The 21,539-nt window shown below is 36.5% G+C and overlaps 1 protein-coding gene and 1 long non-coding RNA gene across 3 annotated transcripts in view; one reads left to right on the top strand and one right to left on the bottom strand.

Moving 5' to 3' along the window:
• The window catches only part of LOC137219024 (uncharacterized), a 313,597-nt gene that overhangs the window by 211,631 nt on the left and 80,427 nt on the right, over window positions 1-21,539 (top strand). The gene's annotated exons all lie outside the window — the stretch shown is intronic.
• PLPPR4 (phospholipid phosphatase related 4) overlaps window positions 6,668-21,539 on the bottom strand; it is a 38,773-nt gene continuing 23,901 nt past the window's right edge. For both annotated transcript variants that reach the window (XM_067726998.1, XM_067726996.1), the window contains 5 exons: window positions 18,659-18,788; window positions 16,268-16,463; window positions 14,576-14,633; window positions 13,634-13,807; window positions 6,668-10,266 (listed from right to left, as the gene is read on the bottom strand). In XM_067726998.1, the coding sequence (XP_067583099.1) occupies window positions 8,941-10,266; window positions 13,634-13,807; window positions 14,576-14,633; window positions 16,268-16,463; window positions 18,659-18,788 (1,884 nt within the window). In that variant the 3' untranslated portion in view covers window positions 6,668-8,940. The remainder of the gene's footprint in view (window positions 10,267-13,633; window positions 13,808-14,575; window positions 14,634-16,267; window positions 16,464-18,658; window positions 18,789-21,539) is intronic.

Here is a 21,539-nt window from a genome sequence, read left to right as displayed (position 1 = left end):
AAAGAAAGGAAGGATAACAGAAATATTCACTTTCTAAAGAGACACACAGAGAGAGAAAGAGAGAGATTGATTCAATAGTTAACTGGTGAAAGAATCAATTGTCCTATGTGCAACTCATTCTGATTCTCAAAGGGTCCAAATTTAAATTTCTTGGTGGAACTTAGGCAAAGTCCTTGCCACACTGTTCCCAGAACCTCTCTTCCTAGGACCTCATTCTAACACTTAGACAGAACTTAAGAAAAGATAAATGGAATAGGCTGAAACTGGCCCCTGTCGGTAGGAAATGAGAGATTTGCTAAAGGAGATTAGAAAAAAGAAAAGGTGTTTCAATAATAAAGAAATTGAGGCAAAGTGAGAAACTGAGGCAATCAATCATGGACCTTTATGAAGAGTTTAACTTCCTAGATTTTTTTTCTTTAATTATAGGAAATTAATTTTTAGCACAAATTGTTAATATTTTTTCCTCCTATGTTTATATTGATAATTCCCTATGATTACTTGGTTACATCAGTATAGACTCACATGTATAGTAGTGTGGAGAACAAAAGAATGGAGCAGTAACAAGAATTTTGCCTTTCCTCATTCTTCCTCCCATTAAACCTAAGTGAAAAGATCAGTATTGTATTAAGCCACCATGTCTAATCGTCCTTGGTGGTGACAAGAAGAGAAGTAAGAACATAACAGCACAGCAGGCTAAGCAGCAACTGGGGGATGGAAAAGTCAAGACATGATCTGAGATAACGATCAGCCTTTATTTCCTAAAAATACTAGGACATGACTCTTAAAAAGGATGACAAAAATGACGGTTGGTGTACACATTTATAATCTTAATTCTCACAACAAAGCATTTTAAAATAAATTTATAATTTAAAAAATAATAAATGCAGAGTTCCCAGGAAGGGTGGAAGAGTTGCTCAAGGTCACAGAATTGTTGAGTGATTGAGCCAGGACTCTACTCAGTGCTCTCCACTTCTAAAATGTGTTTCCTCTTCACTACTCGTGGCAGTACCATGATGAATGGTAAGGGAAAAGAATGGATTAAGTCATAGTTTAGATATATATTTTTTTCTTTAGCCATAGTAGTGGGGGAGGATAGTTTGCTCTTATTAAGATGGAGAAATAAATTTGGGAATATAAATCAGAAAATGTATTTTGAGAATGTTAAATCTGAGATAATTATAGATATTTAAGTAGACATATCAATCAAGTAGGCAGTTGTATATTTGGTTCTAGAGTTCTAGGGAGAGATGAGGACTAGAGATAAAGAAGTCAAAAAATAATGCCCAAGATTAAGAACTAATATACTGCCACACAGTGTTTTAAATGCTTTGCCTATATTTATTCATTTAATCTCCATAACAATGCTAAATTATTATCCTTATTATACAGAAAAGAAAACGGCGGCACACAGTAGGTAGAGCTGGAATTTGAATACTTGTCAGCCTGACCCCAAAGACTCTTTCACTACTCCATAATTCTGAAAATAATTGTGATATCCTAGTGGCAGATTGGGTGACAATACGAGACCAGTGGACATGCCAGATCTAAATAAATTATTGATACTCTAGTCCCTGGACTCTAATATCTAATTTTGAATTTGAAAAATACCTTGAATGCTGACTACAAAGAGGGCTTTCTACCTTTTTTCTTTTAATGATAGAGTAAGTATTCTTTATTGGCACTTGCCTCTACGGAGATTACTGTGGAGGTGGGAACATTTGAACAAACAACTTTTGCAAAATCATATCTATTGTGAGGAGACAGCTTGTTCCAAGAAATCTGGCTTAACAACATGTCAACATTTTTAAAAGATGCTTCAAATAAGAAAAAAGAGAAAAATATAGATAAATTTGGCTTCAAAGTCGTGAAGGGATTTCTGAGAACTATGGGACTTCAGGGAACAATTAAATGGACAACCATTTTTTCTCTTCCAAACACCCTCATATATTTTCCTTTGTATAATATATTCTATTTACTTATTTTCATAATTTTTTACACATAGTAGGTAGAACATACTGTATTCATTCAATTATTCTTATATTTATTCATCACCTGTTGTGGTAGGTGCTACTTATAAAGAGCTTACAATTTAGTGTGTAGTAAATATTCAATGCCTTGTTAATTAAGGTGATTAATTGTACAAACTATATAATTGTGAAAACACTGACCATGCAAAACACAGATCTATAAATATTCTCAAAAGGGAGAGATAGCTTAGCCTTTTTGAAAAATGTACCAACTCTGGTGTCATAATGTTTCATTCATTCATTCATTTCAAATGTTTATTGTCTAACCTATGTGGCAGGTGATGTGCTAAATGTTAGGGATTACAAAATGAACAGAAGATAGTTGTTTCCCTCTCTCAGTGCCCTCCTGACCTCTACCAGTAGTGTGACTTTGAGTATATCACTTCTCATGTGTTTTACTTTTCTCATGTGTAAAACATAGATAATTATAGTGATTATACCTAAAAGGATGAGTGATATCTCAAGTCCCTTCTAGCTCTAAAGTTGTATAAGGGAAGATTGAGATTTAGTCTTGAAGGGCAAAAGAGATTTAAAAAGCAGTGCAAAGACTCTCTGGAAGGAGAGTTAAAAATAAACCATATGCACACAGGCAAACACACACACAAATGAAGAAGTGAAGCCTGTTGCACCAATAGGTTTGTATGGAGAAGTAGTGGCCTATAAAGGTCTGTAGGTTGTACTGTGAAAAGTCTTGAAGCTGTATGACAGAGACTGATCATTCTCATCTAGGAGCCATTCTCATCCTTTTCCATCTAGTTAGAGAAGACACAGACTTTTAGCTGGTAATAAGGCCTTTCAGCTAGAGACTAACTACATCTTCCAGACATTTTTGCAGCAAGATGATCTAGTTTGCGCCAATTGGGTAGATTATACATGACAGATACAACTTCAGTGTCATCTTCTTAAAGAGAAAACTGCTTATCCTTGACTCCCTCCTTCCCACCGCCAATCCTGCTGGGAAATCATGACAACTAGAGAAACTTTGGAAGCCATGAGTTACAGAGGGAAAAGCTACTTCTCCAACTACTGGCTGCTCATATCTGTATTATATGGAATGGAATCATACAGGGTGTAATCTTTTGGCTTTTTCATTCAGCATAATTCCCTGGAAATTCATTCAAGTTGTGTGTATCAATAGTTCATTTCTTTTTATTGCTGAGTAGTGGTCCATGGTATGGTTGTATAACAGTTTATTTAACCATTCACCCAAGGAAGGACATCTAGATTATTTCCAGTTTTTGGCTATTATTAATAAAACTGAGATGAATACATAGGTACCATTTTTCTTATGGACATAATTTTTATTTCTGTGGGATAAATGCCCAAGAGTGCAATTCCTGGGTAATGTAAGTGTATCTTTAGTTTTTTTTTTTTTTTTAAGAAATTGCCAAACTATTTTCCAGAGTGGTTATACCATTTTACATTCCCACCAGGAATGTGTAAGTGATGCAGTTTCTCCACATTCTTGTTAACATTTGGTATTATCATTATTTTTTTAATTTTAGTCATTCTTATAAGTATGTAGTAATATCTCACTATGACTTTAATTTGTATTTCTCAAATGGCTAATAATGTTGAACATCTATTTGTGTGCTTATTTACTATCTGCATATCCTTTTTGAAATGTCTGTTCATGCCTTTGCCCATTTTTTTATTTTTACTGTTTTTCTCTTTTAGTCTTTACTGTTTACTGTGTTACTGATTTTTTACTGTTGAGTTTTGAGGATTTTTTTTAATGTATTCTAGACTTGACTTTCAAAAAACAGCACATAAAGGGAAAAGATAAATTGGACCTCATCAAAATTTTAAAACTTTGCTCTTTCGAAGACCCTGTTAAAAGGTTGAACAGATAAACTACAGACTGGAAAAAAACATTTGCAGACACTGTATCCAACCAAGGACTAACAGCTAGTCTTTGTTCTATATCCTACAGATTTTCTCCTGTGTTTTTCACTAAAAATTTTATATTTCTACATTTTACATTTAGGTCCTTGACTCATTTTGAGTTTATTTTTTTAATACCTCTTTTTATACTTCCAGAAATATCTGTGATTGTTTAATTTAGACACAGAATAGGAAAGATTGGGCTGGGGGTGGAGTGAATTAGTTTTCCTAATACTCAAAGATGACATATCTTCATATCTTTTCTCAGAAGGCTATCACAGGCTAGAAGGTACAAACCACACAATGGAGGGTAGGGGGGAAGTTCCTACTATAGAGAATATCTAGCTTGTTTTCTATAAGGTAGTAGCCAGGTACAAAGTGTGTGGAGGTGATTAAGAGGGAGATTTTATATTAATACAATTTTCATATTTTTTTCTTCAAACTTATTCACCTACTTGTCAATTGTACTATTTTTAAAAGCTAACATTAGAGCTTAGATGGATTTTTCTCATAGGCAATGGCTGAGAATCTTAAGGTAGGGGGAATAAAGGAGATAAAATGGGCACTCAACAAGTTTGTTAAATAGAATTGGTGGCAAAACTATAGTTTTGTTCAGTTTGCCCCTCTTTATCATTGACAATAGTGCACAAACACTAGCAATGAGGGACTTTCATTGACCATTGTCTGGTCAGTGAAATGGAAGTCATTTCTGTATCAGAGGACTCATCTAGACATTTTTTTTTTGCAATTAGGAAGCATGGTCACTGGGAATTTCCTATAATTGGGTCTTACCTATAATATCATATACTATTACTGAAATCTATACTTCCTTCAACCTGCAGCATTTGACCCTAGAGTGTTTTAGAAGCTTTCTACAGAATAAAGACCGGAGACACATTTAATAAGCAGGGGAAATGAAATATCCAGTCACAACAGACCATTACCCATTTTCCAGGCCACATTTTCCTTTTAGATTAAACCATTTCAATTCCTTTTGGTTTCCTTCAATTATTTTAACTAAATTACTCTCTGAATCATGCATAAATTTCCGTATTCTATTTGAACTGCAATATGAAATGACCCATAGATATCAAGTAAAGACTTGACCTGTAAAAGGCAGAAAAGATATTGCTCTAATGATAGTTTCTTATGTATATAACCCAGAATCCACTCACCTGATACATCATGAGAAAGGTACTAGGATCAGGGGTACCTGTATATAAATCACCTATTTTGATATATTATGTAGTAAAATGGTTGATGTAGGCTTTTAGCAACCCCATTGGCTTGCTTATATAAACTTTGTGGTCAAAGATGATAATACTTGTTAGTCATTTTAGACCAGCAAGTTATTTCCTATTTTCTTGTCAGTTTTTGCTCTCTGGATAAAATACATAATAGTAATACATAGAAAGAACATTAGGATATCCTTTAGAAAAGATAATATAGCTGAATGTCCCCTTTCCAGAGATGAAAAATTCAAAACCCAGAGAGGCTTAATATTATATTTCAGCCCTTATAAGGTACACATCAATTTTTCACATGTTAATGTTTCTAAAACAAGTATGTTTTCTATAATCAGTAGCATCTTACAATGGCTCTTGGCCGGGTGGCTATCATGGTGTAGTTGCATGGTATGCATGAGTTTGGTTGCTGTTGGCACTTGCAAGAACTTGATGGCATCACTGGACAACTGTAACTTCATGTTTTAGTGAACCAGCCACTTAAGGATAATTTGATTAAATCATAAGTCCTGGCTGTGGTCTCAAAACTTGTGTGTTAATACCTTCTAGGGAGATGGACAAAGTATTAGCAGTATAACTCATATAACAGGTGTAATGGCTTGGAAAACAATCCTGTAGTTAATACTAAAGCATTCTTTTTAAGAGAAGCTGACTCAGAGGGTAATAATGCACATCAACTACTCTTAGTAAAAAATTGATTGAGAACAATTGACCCTGACTTTTTCATATTTTCTTTTTCAATACTCTATAACATTGATATGTGAAAAATCTATGTCTAAAAAATCTAAAAGAGCTTCTTTATAAGCATAAAATCAAAATTCTAAAAGATAAGGAAACATTATATCATAGTTTGAGAAGCTTTTCCTTCTTAGTACAATACTCTTTCTTCTAAATAATTATGAATATAATCAGTCTGAGTCATTCTTATTTCTTCAGCTGTTTTCCTATAAGTCCAGATCCATTCATACTCCATCTGAAGTAAAAGATCAAAATGCTCCAATTTTGATGAAGAAATCTAATCTTTATTTCTATGATGTTAGCACAATATACTCACACAATAGCTCTGATCTGTACTTAACAAAATACATTATAGCACTTTACAAACTTTATCAGTTTGGAAAACATTGCATAACATTTTATTAAACACAATACTTTATATATATATATATCATATATATTTTCATAATTTTATTTACTTTAAAAAGATAATTAACTCTCTTTATTCAGTACTTGATTTTATCAATAAAGCACAGCCTAACAAAGGAAGAAGTGCTCTCATTAGCAAATAAGATAAATAGAACACTAAGAAGAGATAACACCTGTTAGTCTCATTTATTTTAAATTAAGGTACCAGTGGAATGTAAACAATTTTTTTTGTAATTTTTTTATACAAAAGATGTGTTATCAAATATACATGCAGAGGTCTGAGTTCTAGTGACTATCATTATATTTCCTTAACAGTGTGGTACAATTTAAGTCATTAAAAACTGTAGCCTTTGGCACTTTGAGTAGAAAACGAATATATCAATATTTATGTAAAGAAAAAAAAACTTCGATGACTAGAGAAGTACTTTAAAATCTTCTGTTAAGAAATAGGAAAGATTAGGAAATATCATACTGCACCTGAAATGCTGCAGCTTTTTTTTTTCCTTCAGAGCACTAAAACCAGTCCCCCTTCCTCTCTATAAATTGGCAAAAGCCAGTAGGAGTGTCATAATGGTGGTGGTAGTGGTTAAGAAATGGGGAAGGCAACATTGTACTCTCACTCCCCTCTCTGAGATGGAAACAGCCAGAAGGGGTATAGTTGAATCTGTATTTTATTGCCAGAGTTTTCAATTCTGCTGGTTTCAGCTAAATCCCTAATGCTTTAGGAGGTTGGTTACTCTACAAATCTCTGCCCTTTTCCGGTAGAAGTTGATAAGAATGTGGTACTACTCATCTCTAAACAACTACTTCTGTTCTCACTGAAAATTAAACTGAGATCAGATCAACCAGCATTGTTGTTACCTTTTGTCCCCTTGGCAATCATCAAATGCACATTAGAATTCTTCAGAAATAGTGTAAAAAGGTTTAATACTATGGGTTTCCCTGGTGGCGCAGTGGTTGAGAGTCCGCCTGCCGATGCAAGGGACACGGGTTCGTGCCCCGGTCCGGAAAGATCCCACATGCCGCAGAGCGGCTGGGCCCATGAGCCATGGCTGTTGAGCCTGCACGTCCGGAGCCTGTGCTCCGCAACGGGAGAGGCCACAACAGTGAGAGGCTCACATACCGCAAAAAAAAAAGAAGAAAAAAAAAAAAAGGTTTAATACTAAATTAGAGGAACCAAATATTTCTTCATACTTAAAATAAAATTTTAACTTGGAAAACACTTCAAAATGTTTTGTTTTTTATCTTCTTATTGATAATATTGGTTTTGTTTGATTTAAGTTGAAGGCTTCATTCAGGATAGGTAGCAAAAACTGTCATTTGTATGTTGAGCACAAAAACTGTGCCTATCTAGATATTTTGAAGAAATACATTCTTAACGTATACTGTGATTTTCTTCTTAACAATTTACATCTTTTTCAGATTCTCCCTGTTGGTATCCAATTAACAAAAATACTTTAGAGAAGACGGTAAAACCCAACTACTGTGGCTCTAATTTACTGGTTATTAGGATATAAAAAAAAGTTAATAATCTGGAACAAACAAAATTTTTGGATTACTTAAGATAGCAACTTAAGCCAGTTGGCTGGAAACATCTAAAGTTAGACATGACCAACACTGCTGTCAATGTAACCCACAATGTCGAGTTTTGGTTCATATTCCTTCTTTATAAATTCACAGCAGTATATTTTGCTCAAAGAATGTCAACTGTTATTTTTGCTTTAAAAATAGAACAACATATCTATAACATAAAAAATTTAAATCAATAAAGGAGAAGGCATAAAATGCAAAATATGATCACAATTTCAAAAGACTCTCTAAAACAGTATTTTTTAAATTATTCAAATTTACTCACTAAAAACAGATTTTTCATTAGCAGTAACTATATTTAAATAAAAAGTAAGCAGCAAAAAGCTATGCAGAAAAGTATTCTCTTTCACTGAAAATATCCCTATCAATTTTTGTTGTTGAAGAAAGCATAATTTTGAAGAAATGCACAAAACCTTTTCGTTTTTTTTGACTGTGACAGAGCCACTACAGAGAAGCCGCAGGGTGTCCTATTCTAACACAAAGAAGCCAACATCTTCTTAATACAGTAGCATTTCTTTGACAAGGAGTTGCACATCACTATTTCACAGCTAAATAGAATTTGAGAGTTTACATGGTATACGTACTATAATGATCAGCACCACCCGTATTGAGCTCTCGGTGCAGATTCTGCAAAATGAATATATAATACTGCATGGCCTCTGCTATAGGGAAAACATGTGTTCTGGATTCCCACAGCTAATTATAAAGAAAGATCCCTAAAGTTGGCACATTCAGGAAGTACAATAGTATACATTGAAGGAAACCACTTTCTTTTGATACTACCCTCTGCAAACCATTTGAGTTTGAAGGTAGGTCTTAAGAAGAGTCTTCACATTATCACATTAGTTAGGTTCTTGCATTGTGCTTTTCCCTCCCCTTGATGTGAAGTCTACAAGCTTGGGTAGAGTAGTTCTCAAGAGTCACTGAGTTCCGGGCTGATGGTGTATAATCTAGTTTGGTGAGAAGGTTCTCGATTCGCTGGAACAGAGCACTGGTAGAATCTACACGTGGTCTTTTGGGGGTGGCCCAAATGATTGAATGGCCATCCCTCAATCCTTATAAGCCCGTGTTGGGGAGGTTCCTTTGTAGAAGATATTCCTAGTGTTTTCGGGGCTGCTGCTTCTTTCAGGAATTAAGATGATGTTGCCCTTTCTCCGCAGGGTGGAGTCGCGGGAAGAAGAAATGGACAGGGTCTCTGAACCAATTTCGCTGCCCTCTACTGGGGTGACGCGGATGGTGGTGATTCCATGGTGGTGATGCTCGTGGTTATCAATGTTGCTTCTCTTTCGATCTCCAGAACCATAACTGTCTTTCAGGGACTCACAGCTTTCGGAGTCCCTGTTGAGATCGTTGAGTTCATAAGTTTGGCGAAGGTTGCCCTTTTCAGGGGCTTTCCATTTCCAGGAGCCACTGCCTTCGCCTTCGGTGGATGGGATCTGTATGACGGGCCTGTTGTTCTCTGGGTGAGCCTCAACCCTCACGATCCCACTGGGTTCGTGGTCTGTCAAGGTTTTGTAGCGGATGGAGCCAGTGCAGGAGACCGTACTGCCTTCGGTGTTCTTGGGGCTGCTTTGGAGGACGCCCTGCTGCTTGGACATGGCTATGACTTGCATGATTCGAGGCTGGCTGTTGCTTCTATTACAGGCCACGGTCTTCTCCGCAGCTTTCAGCCACTTGGCCCGAGCGGAGCTGCTTTTGGGGGAGGTGCTTATGTTTTCCTGCGTCTCCTCAGGGATGTGCACTAACTGTGAGGACCCGGGGCGGGACTGAATGGACACTCTTGGTCCCCCAGGCATACTGTTGTTGCACCCGGGGACGGTGCCAGGCTGGATCTTGAGGTACTGATTGCCGGGACCATGGTGGTCTCCATTGACCCCCACCCTCGACGGCTCTGAGCTTGACCTCATTTCAATGGATCTCGGTGGTGACTGTCCAGGCTCGGTCTCCATAACCTGCAGGGACAACTTACGACTTTCATTCTTATTCTTCCACTGGGTGAGGAGCTGCTTGGATCTAGCAGAATCCATAGAGGCATGAATGGTGGCGTTTCTTCTCACAGGGTCTTCCACGGATGGGGTGTTGGCTCTAGGCAAGGTATTGCTGAAGGTAACCATGTTTTCCTTCCCCATGGGGCTCCGTGGAGTGATGATTTCTACATCAGCATTTGCCCTTTTGAGGTTTGTCAATGAGCTAGCATCTCTGTGGTTTCGGTTGAGGATGCCTTCTGTGTGAGCAATTCCGTCACTACTGCTACCATTTTTAGCAGATAAAACTCGGCTGGGGTCTTGATTGAGGTCTGTCAGAGACCTGAGGGCTTCTCTGTGCTGAAACATACTCTCTTCGCTAGGCAGAAAATTCCCCACAGCATACAGACCCTAATGTTGGAAGAAACAATAAATATCATGCATTAGAAGACATGGTTACTGGGAGTTTGCCTTGGAGGATGTACTGAGGCACATAAATAAGTGTGTGTTCTCTATAAACCATTGACTAATACAAATAACCAAAACATAAAGGTACAATTACTCAGGAAATAGTTTGTAAGTTATATCATAAATCACTGAACTAACTGTTCAGAACTATGGAGTCCATTACTTTTTTTTTTTTTTTTTTGGTGGTACGTGGGCCTCTCACTGTTGTGGCCTCTCCCGTTGCGGAGCACAGGCTCCGGACGCGCAGGCTCAGCGGCCATGGCTCACGGGCCCAGCCGCTCCGCGGCATGTGGGATCTTCCCGGACCGGGGCACGAACCCGTGTCCCCTGCATCGGCAGGCAGACTCTCAACCACTGCGCCACCAGGGAAGCCCCATTACTTTTTATTATTAATTGGATTTTCTCTCCTTTCTCCATCCCACTGGGATGTTTTTGACAATCTTGTCCTCTGTTTTGAGAAGAGAAGTCAGGCAATGAGAGAAATCAGGGCATTCTTCCCCTTTTCAAAGGAATTCATTTTTCTGGATTTATGAACCGCTTGTTGAGTGACTCCTCAAATGGCTTAACTGATTATTTTGTCTACCATTTTCAGTCATACCTCATGATGGAAAGCAGAACAGATGTGGAAATACAGAACAATGAATCATTCATAAAACATGGTATCAGATTTTGTAGTGGGGCCAGAGACACATATTTTCACAACTCACATGGAGCACAGCCCTCTGTTCAACATTTTCCAGAATGTTCTTGGAAGAGAGGGCAGAAACTGTCACTAGATTGGGGCATTCATGTTCTTTCCTGATTTAAACCTGGTCTTAAATTTTGAAAGCAATATTTGATCAACTCAGTACTATTACAGTAAATTTGAACCAAACTTTATTTAATCTTGTCTTCATACTCAGGTCGTCGATTTTTTGTTTGTTTCAGATTTGGGGGATAAAAATCTGAAAAAGGCTAAAGTTCAGCTTCAGAAATTTTAGGCTTTTGACACATAGATGCTCTAATCCCTGCTGGATTTTTAGTTTTTGAGATGTTTAGTTTAGAGATAAGAGCCAGCAGCAAATACCTATTTGCAAGCTAATTTCAATAGAAGGTAGCCACTGTCTGCTTTTCAAATCAAATGGAAGGAATTTCACGGATTTGACATTTTATAGAGTGCCTAAAAATGAACAACAGCATTGGCTTAGAACTGATAAATTTACAGTTTCAGGGCAGAATGTAAACAGGAATGGAATAAAGCCAAGCTTCTGCCTCTCCAAGTACTTTAATTCCTGTTTAAAATCTTCTTCTAAATAATACCTATCTACGCTCACACTGCCAGAGTTTCCAGGATGAACAGTCCCTCCCTAATGTTCCATTAATAATTACTGTATAGCACAGGGAACTCTACTCAGTACTCTGTGATGACCTAAATGGGAAAAAATCTAAAAAAGAGTGGATATATGTATATATATGACTGATTCACTTTGCTGTACAGCAAGAAACTAACACAACATTGTAAAGCAACTATACTCCAATAAAAATTAGTTTAAAAATGATTGTATTTAAATTCATTAAGTCTAGGACCATCCTCCACTAGACTGTACATAACCTCTGCTTATATTGTTCAAAATTCAGTGCCCAGCACTGGGCTTAATAAATATAGCTGTTTAATCCTTCTTATGATATGAGGCAGATAGTTATTATCCTCATTTTATAGGTGAAGAAAACTTGGCCAAATAGCAGGAGAATTGAGATTCAAGCCCAAACCCTTGGGACTCCAGGAAACCATGAAAATCAGACATTTACAAAAGCAATACATGAACTGGAGAGAAACAGTTCTCAATCATACTCTGTAACACCCGCTGCCAATGAATACTCCTGTGGGCAACACAGGCTTATGCACAATTCCTGACACACTAACTTTCATTTGATGGCTTTCTCCTCCACCGAAGAAAGTATATGAGGCAGTATGAGATTTGACTATGCTAGTATATAAAAATGAAAAAAAAAAACAATGCTCACTTCAGTACATTTACTATTTTTTGTAAGCATTTTCTCATAATGCCTTTCACAAGTACCCCAAGACCGCAAGATTTAGAATGGTTCTAATAGACAGTTAATTTTTATTTCTCTGTAGATCCTCTTAGTTTCTTTCATTATTGCCTTTTTTCTTCTGCAGGCGGCTTGCATATTGGTGCTTCCCTGGCTCCTTTTGTTCTTAGGACCTGGCAATTTTATATACCGCCATAACTATAATGGTACTTCCACCGATAATGTCCATGATTCCCAAATCTATTCTCCACCACTCATTGCTACTTTAAGCTCCAGACCCAACTATTCAACTGCCTGTTGATCCTTAAATTGAGTTTGTCCACCTCCTTTCTCTCCACCAATTTGCTTCCTCTATCATTTACCAGGTCAGCTAATGAAGTCACCATCTGCCAGTCTTTCAAGCTAGAAACCTGGCCATTATCTGTCATTCCTTCTGTTCCCTCACCCTCCACTTAGACTTGCTCATTCACATGTCCATCTTTTTGCACATGCAGTTTCTTCAGCTTGGATGCCCTCCTTTCTTTACCCTAAGAAACTCTCGTTTTTTAAAAACCGTATCACTTCTATAAAGACTTCCCTAACTTCCTTGGGCAGTTTGCTATCCTCAGAGCTCTTTGTTCATACCCTAATACATCATTTAACATGTTGTAATCATTTATACATTTATTAATCTTTGCACTGAAACTCATAAAAGATGTACCTTATTTATTAGTGTTCCGACGCTCAGTATAGTACCTGGCACGGATCAGATATTGAATACATGTAAAACGAATGAATGAATGCATGAATGAATGAATGAAATGGACAATCTCAGTTTCCTTATGTTGAGGATATTCTTGAAGGAAGATCAGGCTTGAAAATAGAGTACTGCTAAAGAATTCAATATTAGTTGGATCATAGTTATATCCAGATGCTACATTTGTGATGTTGGGCAAAGTATATAATTTTCCATTAAACTTTCACTTTCACTAACCTTACTTTCCTTATCTATAAAATTATACTAGTAATAGTAGCCCCTGACTTTTGTTTTTGGTGGGAGGGGTAAGGGTAAAATGCAATAATCTTTCTAAAATCACAGTTTCTGGCCCATGGTAAGAGTTTAGTAAATTATTTTACTGAAAGTGGGATATATGTTTTGGCTTAGAATGGAGATGCAGTCAGAGATTTTCTCATAGATATAAACTATATTGCAAGTAAATCATTACAGTGCAAAACAAATTTTCTGCATGTTTTCCATTTTAAACTGTGCTTTATTGAATAGTAATAAATTATTTACCAAGTATAGAGCAATTCCTCCTCCTATTAAAAAGCCACAATAGACATCAACTGGGTGGTTCTTATACTGAGTTATCCGTGTTAGCCCACAGATGATTCCACAGATGATAAAGGTGAAGACCAAGAGAGGTTTCAGAAGCTTAGAGGAATCCGTTAGTGTGGAATTGAAGTACATCTTTAAAATGAAAGAACTGGGTTAAGTATGTAAGAAAGGTCATTTTACTATTCAATTATAATCAAATAAAAAGGTAAACTCAAAAGTCTGATACACGTGACATCAATTTTACTGTTCCATTCCCCCTGCTATGGCTATATTCTATACCTGAAAAAAAGGAAATACATGACAAAATTCATCAAAGAAATAACAGATCTCTCATATAATTACACAAAAGTCTGGAAAAAAATTGAAGCCGCAGAATTATCCAGATAACTGGTTAGTCTCCATGTTATTTGTCACGTAATTTCAATCCATTTTTTTCACATAAGATCTAGTGGACTATTAATCAGATATGGTGACAATTCATTGTATAGCATTTATCAACACTGACTTAGAACTCACTGTTACATAAAAACTGAAACAAAAATGTGTGGTGTGTGTGTGTATGTGTGTGTGTGTGTGTGTGTGTGTGTGTATTTAACACAATTCTTTCAATTTTAGAATTTATAACATTCATGTAGTTTACAATATCCTCCCATGAAGTATAATATTACATTAAAGAGGTATGAGGCTAAATAAACATTATGACTGTGTCAAAAAATTATCTTACTCTTTACAGTAGCATCCAGTTTCTATTTCTGATGCCATTGTATTGAAGGACTGCTGTGCTAAAGTTTACTGTTCTGCTATTACACAGCTATATAATCTAATTAGTCATTGGAGACAACACTCATTTCTCTGATTTTCTCTAGGACGCAGTTTGACAAAAAAGACCCAGTTACTTACCGAAATGTACACAGCTGCAAAGGCAGCAAGGGTCGCATGTTGTGAAGGGAATGATTTTCTGCCAAAGGAAAAGAGTCAAATTATGCCTTCTGTTTCTGAAATACTGCTAACAATCATCTCAAGAACACTGGGTGGTTACAGTGTTCAACTTAAAAGCCTCAAGATAATAAGCAATAACTTTAATTTCTGTTTAGTTTTCTGGAGAAAGATCTGAGTGATAAAATAAACACTGCTAATCACCATTACTATTAAAGTAGAGTAGTGATGCACTTTCCAATGTAAAGTGTTAGCTTTGTTAGGGATCTCTTCTTTATACCATTGGAATGATGGTTGAAAGTAGAAATGGAATGGAAAGCATTATAATTGTTTATTGGTATTATAATTATGTCAGCTTAAAGGTTTATAAAACCTAAGATTTTAAAGCTTTTAAACTTTTTCTATGCTCTTAAATATATGGTTTCATTTACATACAAATTTAAAAGACAAAATTATTTTCTCACAGCGGCGGGTCTAGATGTGTTTTTTTACACTCTAGAGAGCATCGAAAAAGTCTAATTTTAACAAAATGTTTCTCTATCTATCCCACTTTAAAATAATCATTATCTCCAGAATCACAGAGTATATTATTTAGTGAAATAAGAAGCAAGGTGGGAGAGGTAGAACAGAGGATAGTGAGAGAGACACTGTAAAGGACAGACAGATGGAGAATAGAGATTTCTTTTAATGGATAAAAAATGGAAAAAATAAAATGCCGTTTTATTAATGTCCTCCTAATTATTTGGTACTCAATAAAAAGGACTACCATTCAACACAGACAAGAAAATGTAAAAGAATTGAGAAAGAATAGAGAGCATAGGTCTTAAATGTAGGTTCAAAATTATTGAATTGAATGGATCGTAAGAACGTGAATGTATATAATTACATAATATAAGTCTCTGATTCTTCAAGTGTACTTAACTTATTTTTGACTCAATCTTTGGGAACTCAGTTAGTGAAAAATACAATTCTTATATCTTTTTTTGTTGCCCTTCATCCTTCTGTAATTTATTTCTTTTGGACTTCTCTTTCCATATAATTTTTTTTTTTTTTACTTTATTGATTGAAAACAATTTAATGTCTTGGTAGTTTCTTGGGTTTTTCAGTTTTTATTTTCTGAAATGCAAGGTCAGAAGCTGTACAGATTTTCTGAGTTTACTCAAAGAAGACATATGCAATCCTAGATGCTATTTCTTTTAAAACACTACCAAAAGGAAAACTCATATGATTTCTTTTTTTTAAATAAAATATATAATGAAGCTGGAAATATCATAGATATTTTAGCCTTCCACTTAAGTCACTACATGACACATACTGACTCTAAGCCATGACTAACTATAAATATCTAAAATAAACCAATTGTGATAACCTAAAACCATAAGTAGTACAGGGTAAATCACAGAACATGACTGGGGTTTGGTGATATGAAGATGAGTGGCATGAATGTGAGGCTGAAATTTGGAGACAGACAGAAGGATTCAGAATGAACCACTAGTGGGTTTCTATGGTATTATCCCTAAAGAGATCACTGAATTGAAGAGAAAAATAAAACCAAAATCATTATGATTGAAAAATGTATGCCTGCGATGATACTCCAAGCTATTAATGAACAATGAAAACACTGACATGGAAATTTTCACGATCTCTGTTTCTAACCTGCCGCTGTTGATAACTGTAAGATCAGATCCTGAGCAAATATCTTCTACAATGTAGGAATTCTCTTTGCAAGACACATTCAGAGAGGTATAGTTTGGCTTGCACACAGTCAGAAAGTATGGTGCCTGGTAGCCTGTGGACAGCTGGATGATATCTGTGATGAGAGCTGTAGAGCAGAGTCCAAACACATGAACACCTATAAGCAAAAGGAAAGAAACTGTTACCAAGCTAGTGCTTAATGCTGATGTGCCATCATCAGCCATGCTTATTACACATTAACATGACAATCTTCACATCTGTTGTGATCATCTTCTCTGAGTTCATTTCAGGAAGATAGTAAAGAAAATGCCTAAACTTTCAAACAGATACTGAAATCCAAAATAAGGGCAATGAGTATTTCCAAAGTAGTCATTTGAGGTATTTTTGTCAGTTGGGTTCAATTGGGCCAATTCTTAATACCATGAACCATAGATCACTTGACAGACACTTGGAAAATGTTAAGGTGACAACTGTGTGATTTGAGAAGAATTAAATACGGGGAATGAAGCAAAATTCAAAATCGTTGTAAATTGCTTAGCACGTTTGAGCTTCCAGGGCTCTCTCTCCCCAGTAGTCCCTATCTGCAGCCACTGTTGCCAAAAATGTTCATCATACCAGGAATTCTAATTAAAACAGAGGAAAGGGCAGGCCAACCTTGTCATGGAAACTATAATCATACAAGTACAGAGCTGTAGGGAGGCTTCCTTCATGTTTGGAATTCGGAGATGATATTCTTAAATATCCCGGTTGAAATTCTATCTTTCTTTTATCTCCTGGGCCCAGTATGAAACCATAAACTCACAAACCCTGATGCAGGCTTGGACACTCGAACTCCATTCCTGCTTCAAGTCCCTTGCCTGGCTTTATCTTTGGGAATCTAGCTCTGCTTACTACACATGATCTGAACTCACCTTCTCTCTCTACGTTGTCTAGACCCCCTGGAGTCACTCTGACTTGATAGCCTGGATTCTGATCTATGATTTGCTCATAGAAATCACTGTGACAGGCACCTGGGTAACTCCTCAGTGGATTCCTCTAGACCAAGATGGTTGGCCTGTATGTTACCTCTTTTTGCATTTTCCTTCTCGGCTTATTGTCACCTAAAAACCACTCTCCCAATTATTTCTCCACCCACTCACCCGGATTCATGACACTGGACTTTTATTTATACATTCTAATTCCTAGCAGCATGCAAGATCTTGGAGAGGAGTATGGATAAGTGAGGAAACCCACTCATTTTTACCTTTGGAGAATGAGAATCTCTAGGCCCCCCAGGGGGTGGGCGTTGCTGACTCTGGGGCACGCTTCTCTAGGAAAGGATGTCCCATCCTCACCATCATGAGGCTTTTCAGGGAGGTTATGTGCCCCTTTGCCACAGCATTTTGTTACAGTAGGAAAACTTTTCCTGAGATCAGCTATATGTCCTGAAGTTTTACTTCTTTGTCTTAGTTCATGACCCTGGTAAGGGGATTATTCTTGCTGTACAGTCCTTGTGTGGCAAAGATGTGCCTTTCATAGTGGGGCAGAGTCTAGGGCATGATTTAGACCAGATGTTTTCCTCTAGCGGGAGAGGTGATTGTATTTAATTATCTACTAGGTATTAAATGAAGCTACCTGTTCCTTTCAGCTGCGACATTAAAGGTAGAAATAACTTTTTACTGATTTACGGGGAATCAATTAAAGCTTTTACATTGGGGTGATGTACTTTGGCTTGACTTTTCAACTCAGTTAAAAAAAAAAAGGTCTGTGACTCAAACAATATTAAGATAGTCACATGCTATTCAGAAGAGATGAAGGCTTAGATCTGGCTTGATTCTGATGCAGGCCCACTGATTTCCTGTAGGTCTCAAATAATAGGAGGTAAAGTTAGACGATATAACCAAGGAAAAAATAGCCTTGATGCCGTACTCTATGGTGACATTTTCATGGGCAGTAACTTCTCGATGAAAACACTCCAGGACAATTGAAACGGAATCACTGATGTGGCTAAAGTAGTTTCCGAAGGGTTATCCATTCATACTGGCCTGCTGACATTTATTCTCCATTTTAAAAAATGAACACAGATCCAGGAACTATTTTAAAGTAAATTCGTGCTTCTTCCAGAGCTAAGACAAAAATATACTGAAATGCATGGCATGTTGGCTCTCAAACAGGTTATAACTGTAAATAACACATTTTAGATACAAAACTCAAATTTTGGTGTTTTAATGGGATTTTTTTTAATAATGTAAAATTCATCATGTATTTGACATTATACATCTAAATTATAGATTTAAGGACTTAATATCTGTCATTAAATATAACATTTCTATTTGGAAAACATTTCCTTTCTTTGTGGTTTCCCACACCCACCAACGAATCTGACGGCTCTTCTAAGGAAAGAGTTGAAGTTGCAGCCTCCGGCATTAATATTGGGCTCCAGGCCAATTCCATTCCTTCTTTTGGACAGGCAACAGTAGAGAATTCCTTCCCCTACCATAATCTGCAAAGACAAGAGGGTGTTCAAATTGGATTTAACGGGTACAAATGAAGTATAAGTTATCTCTTAACATGCCATATTTTCAATAAAGTCAAGATGTATTTTTCGTAAGACCTTTAGAGATGTGAGCAATGTCTCCTGAGTATTTGAGGAAGCAGTGAGAAGTAAGCAATCAGGGCACTGTAAAGAGCACTGCTGGATCTTCTGTGCTCCTACATACTGGTCAAGGGTGTGACAGCATCCTGGCATTTTAACGTGGTTGCAGCACCCAGACTGTGACCCTGTGCCCAGCAATACCCAGTGACACCTAACTGATTAATCACATAGTGACTGATTCTGCTCTAACTCTTAGAATCTTGACATTTCATTCTTGAAACCATGAAGACAAGGTGCCTGAGGGGAGAATCAAATAAGTACCAGAGTTAGAATCAGGAACATTTTATTAGCATATTGTTTCGATAAAATAATTTGGGATTGAGCAGAAGGACCAACCCATGAAAAGCAAACATGAGGGAAGAAAGGTGCTTCCTAAAGCAGAGCTGTCCAGTAAACTTTTCTGTGATGATGGACATATTTTCTGCATTGTCTGATATGGTAAACCACTACTGAGCACTTGAAACAGCACTACTGACTACTGAGCACTTGAAATTTAGCTACTGCAATTGAGGAGCTGAATTTTTAATTTCATTTCATTGTACTTAGTTAATTATTTAAAATGTAAATCAATTAGATTTAAAATGAAATAACCACATGTGGCTAGTAACTATCTTATTGGAGAATGTAGATTATAAGAGAATCTAGGTAAGCAGGAACTTCTGGGTGAAAACCCTCCAGGGCAATTGAAATGGAACTGATGTGGCTAATTTCTGAAGAGTTATCCACTCATACTGAGTAATATGTCTTAGGTATGAAATATTTAGAAAATGTGTTTACAGTGAACAGAGGACCATACTTAAGATAAGGAACAGGGCACTTGCTGTAGGATTCTAGGACATAGGACATCAGTGAAGAAACTCAATATATTTAGGCATCATTTCCTTCAGGAACTTTTCTCTGAAATTCTTTACTATACCCTAAATTGAATTATGTCCCCTTCCATGTGGCTCCCTTTGTATCTTGTCCTTCCCTCTAGCATAGCTTGATTAGTGCACTTTGATTATTCATTTGATTATTTCTCACTTGACTATGACCCTCTGAGGGAAGACCATTTATTTCTTTTTTACCTTTTATCCTCACTATCTAGCAAAGTGCCTGGCATTGTGGGATTTGCTTTTGTTACCTTCGCTGTGGGATTCTCATTGGCTAATTACCTTGGGCATTTGGGCTGGTAGCTATTCTGTATAAGAAAAGCAAGATTTGAGATTATGAGTTTTATTTATGTAAAAAGTCTTAAATATTTGGGGTTACTGTGCCAAAGAGATTACTGTGAAATTAGAGTTGATATGGGTAAAAATGTGGAACTGAGAAAAGTAGGGAATGGCAGTCCCTTAGGTATGTGATCATGTCATTTTAAAGATTATCACCATGATTATTAGCTGAAACACATTTTCCAAGGGAAACTTCCCAGTTCTCAATACCAACTTAACACTTATTTTATAAAGTACTTAAAATTATCTTTTTTTAAACTAATGACTCTAAGTCTATGACCTTATGCTTCAAATGTTCAGTCTGCTATATTTAGTACCATAGGCAATATGGTATGTGTACAATTATAAAGAACCTTTATTTGTATAAAAATAATTTTCCTAATGAAACTACCAGTCACCATACATGTGTGAAAATCTTGTGGCATACATGATAAACTCCTTTATTAACAATCAAATAGAAATAATCAAGAGGAATTTTTTTCAAATCATTGAATACTAAATTAATTATTTATACGTCTTGAAAAATATCATACTACATTATCACTTTGTTAGACATAGAAACACAACAGGTTATTCTGCACAGAAAGACGTGACATGACCCACCATGCATGTAGAATATTATCATGGTTATCTCAAATTCATCATTTCAAAAAAATTAACCACTCATTTCTGAAATGTGTTCTGAAATGCATTGAGATTGATTTCATCTTCACTTCTTCAATAATAATTCTGTGAATAATTTTGTTTCTTTCTTTGTAATCATACATGTAAATAGTGATTCACATCTTATCCATGAATGCTAAATTATAGAAGAATTTATTTGTTCAGTGCCATTACGGAAACGTTTCTTATACAACACCACAGTTATTATCTCAAGGGACCTTGAGACTTCAGGAGTTTTAATTTAGTCGTTTAATATGCTCAAAACTCATATGTCAGGAGAGCGCTTTCATACTCTTTGGCTTGATTATGGATAGAGGTTTCTTGTCAGTATTTTGGCTTCACCCAACTTTGCCTCTCTCTATGGAGCACATTAATTTTCTCCTCACACTACTATTCATTTAACCTTGACCTACATGTCATTGTATGAATTTTCAAAATGATTTAATTTGCAGTTATTTTTTTTAATCTTTTGTCTGTGCCACGTGGCATGTGGGATCCTAGTTCCCCGACCAGGGATTGAACCAGCACCCCTTGCATTGGAAGCGCCGAGTCCCAACCACTGGACCGCCAGGGAAGTACCTTAATTTGCTTTAAAGATAGAATTATCTTCAGGGAAAGGGGAGCTGCTTCCTGATGTATTTCCAAATGCTCCTGCTTATTTCCCAGTTCTGAATGGCACACTGTTGTGATGGAATTTAGTTTCAGGGATTAGGTGTTGACAAGA

Source organism: Pseudorca crassidens, chromosome 2 (genome assembly GCF_039906515.1).
Source record: "Pseudorca crassidens isolate mPseCra1 chromosome 2, mPseCra1.hap1, whole genome shotgun sequence".
NCBI classification, from domain to species: domain Eukaryota; kingdom Metazoa; phylum Chordata; class Mammalia; order Artiodactyla; family Delphinidae; genus Pseudorca; species Pseudorca crassidens.
The sequence above is the reverse complement of the archived record's forward strand: the minus strand, read 5'-3'. Positions and strand labels throughout refer to the sequence as shown.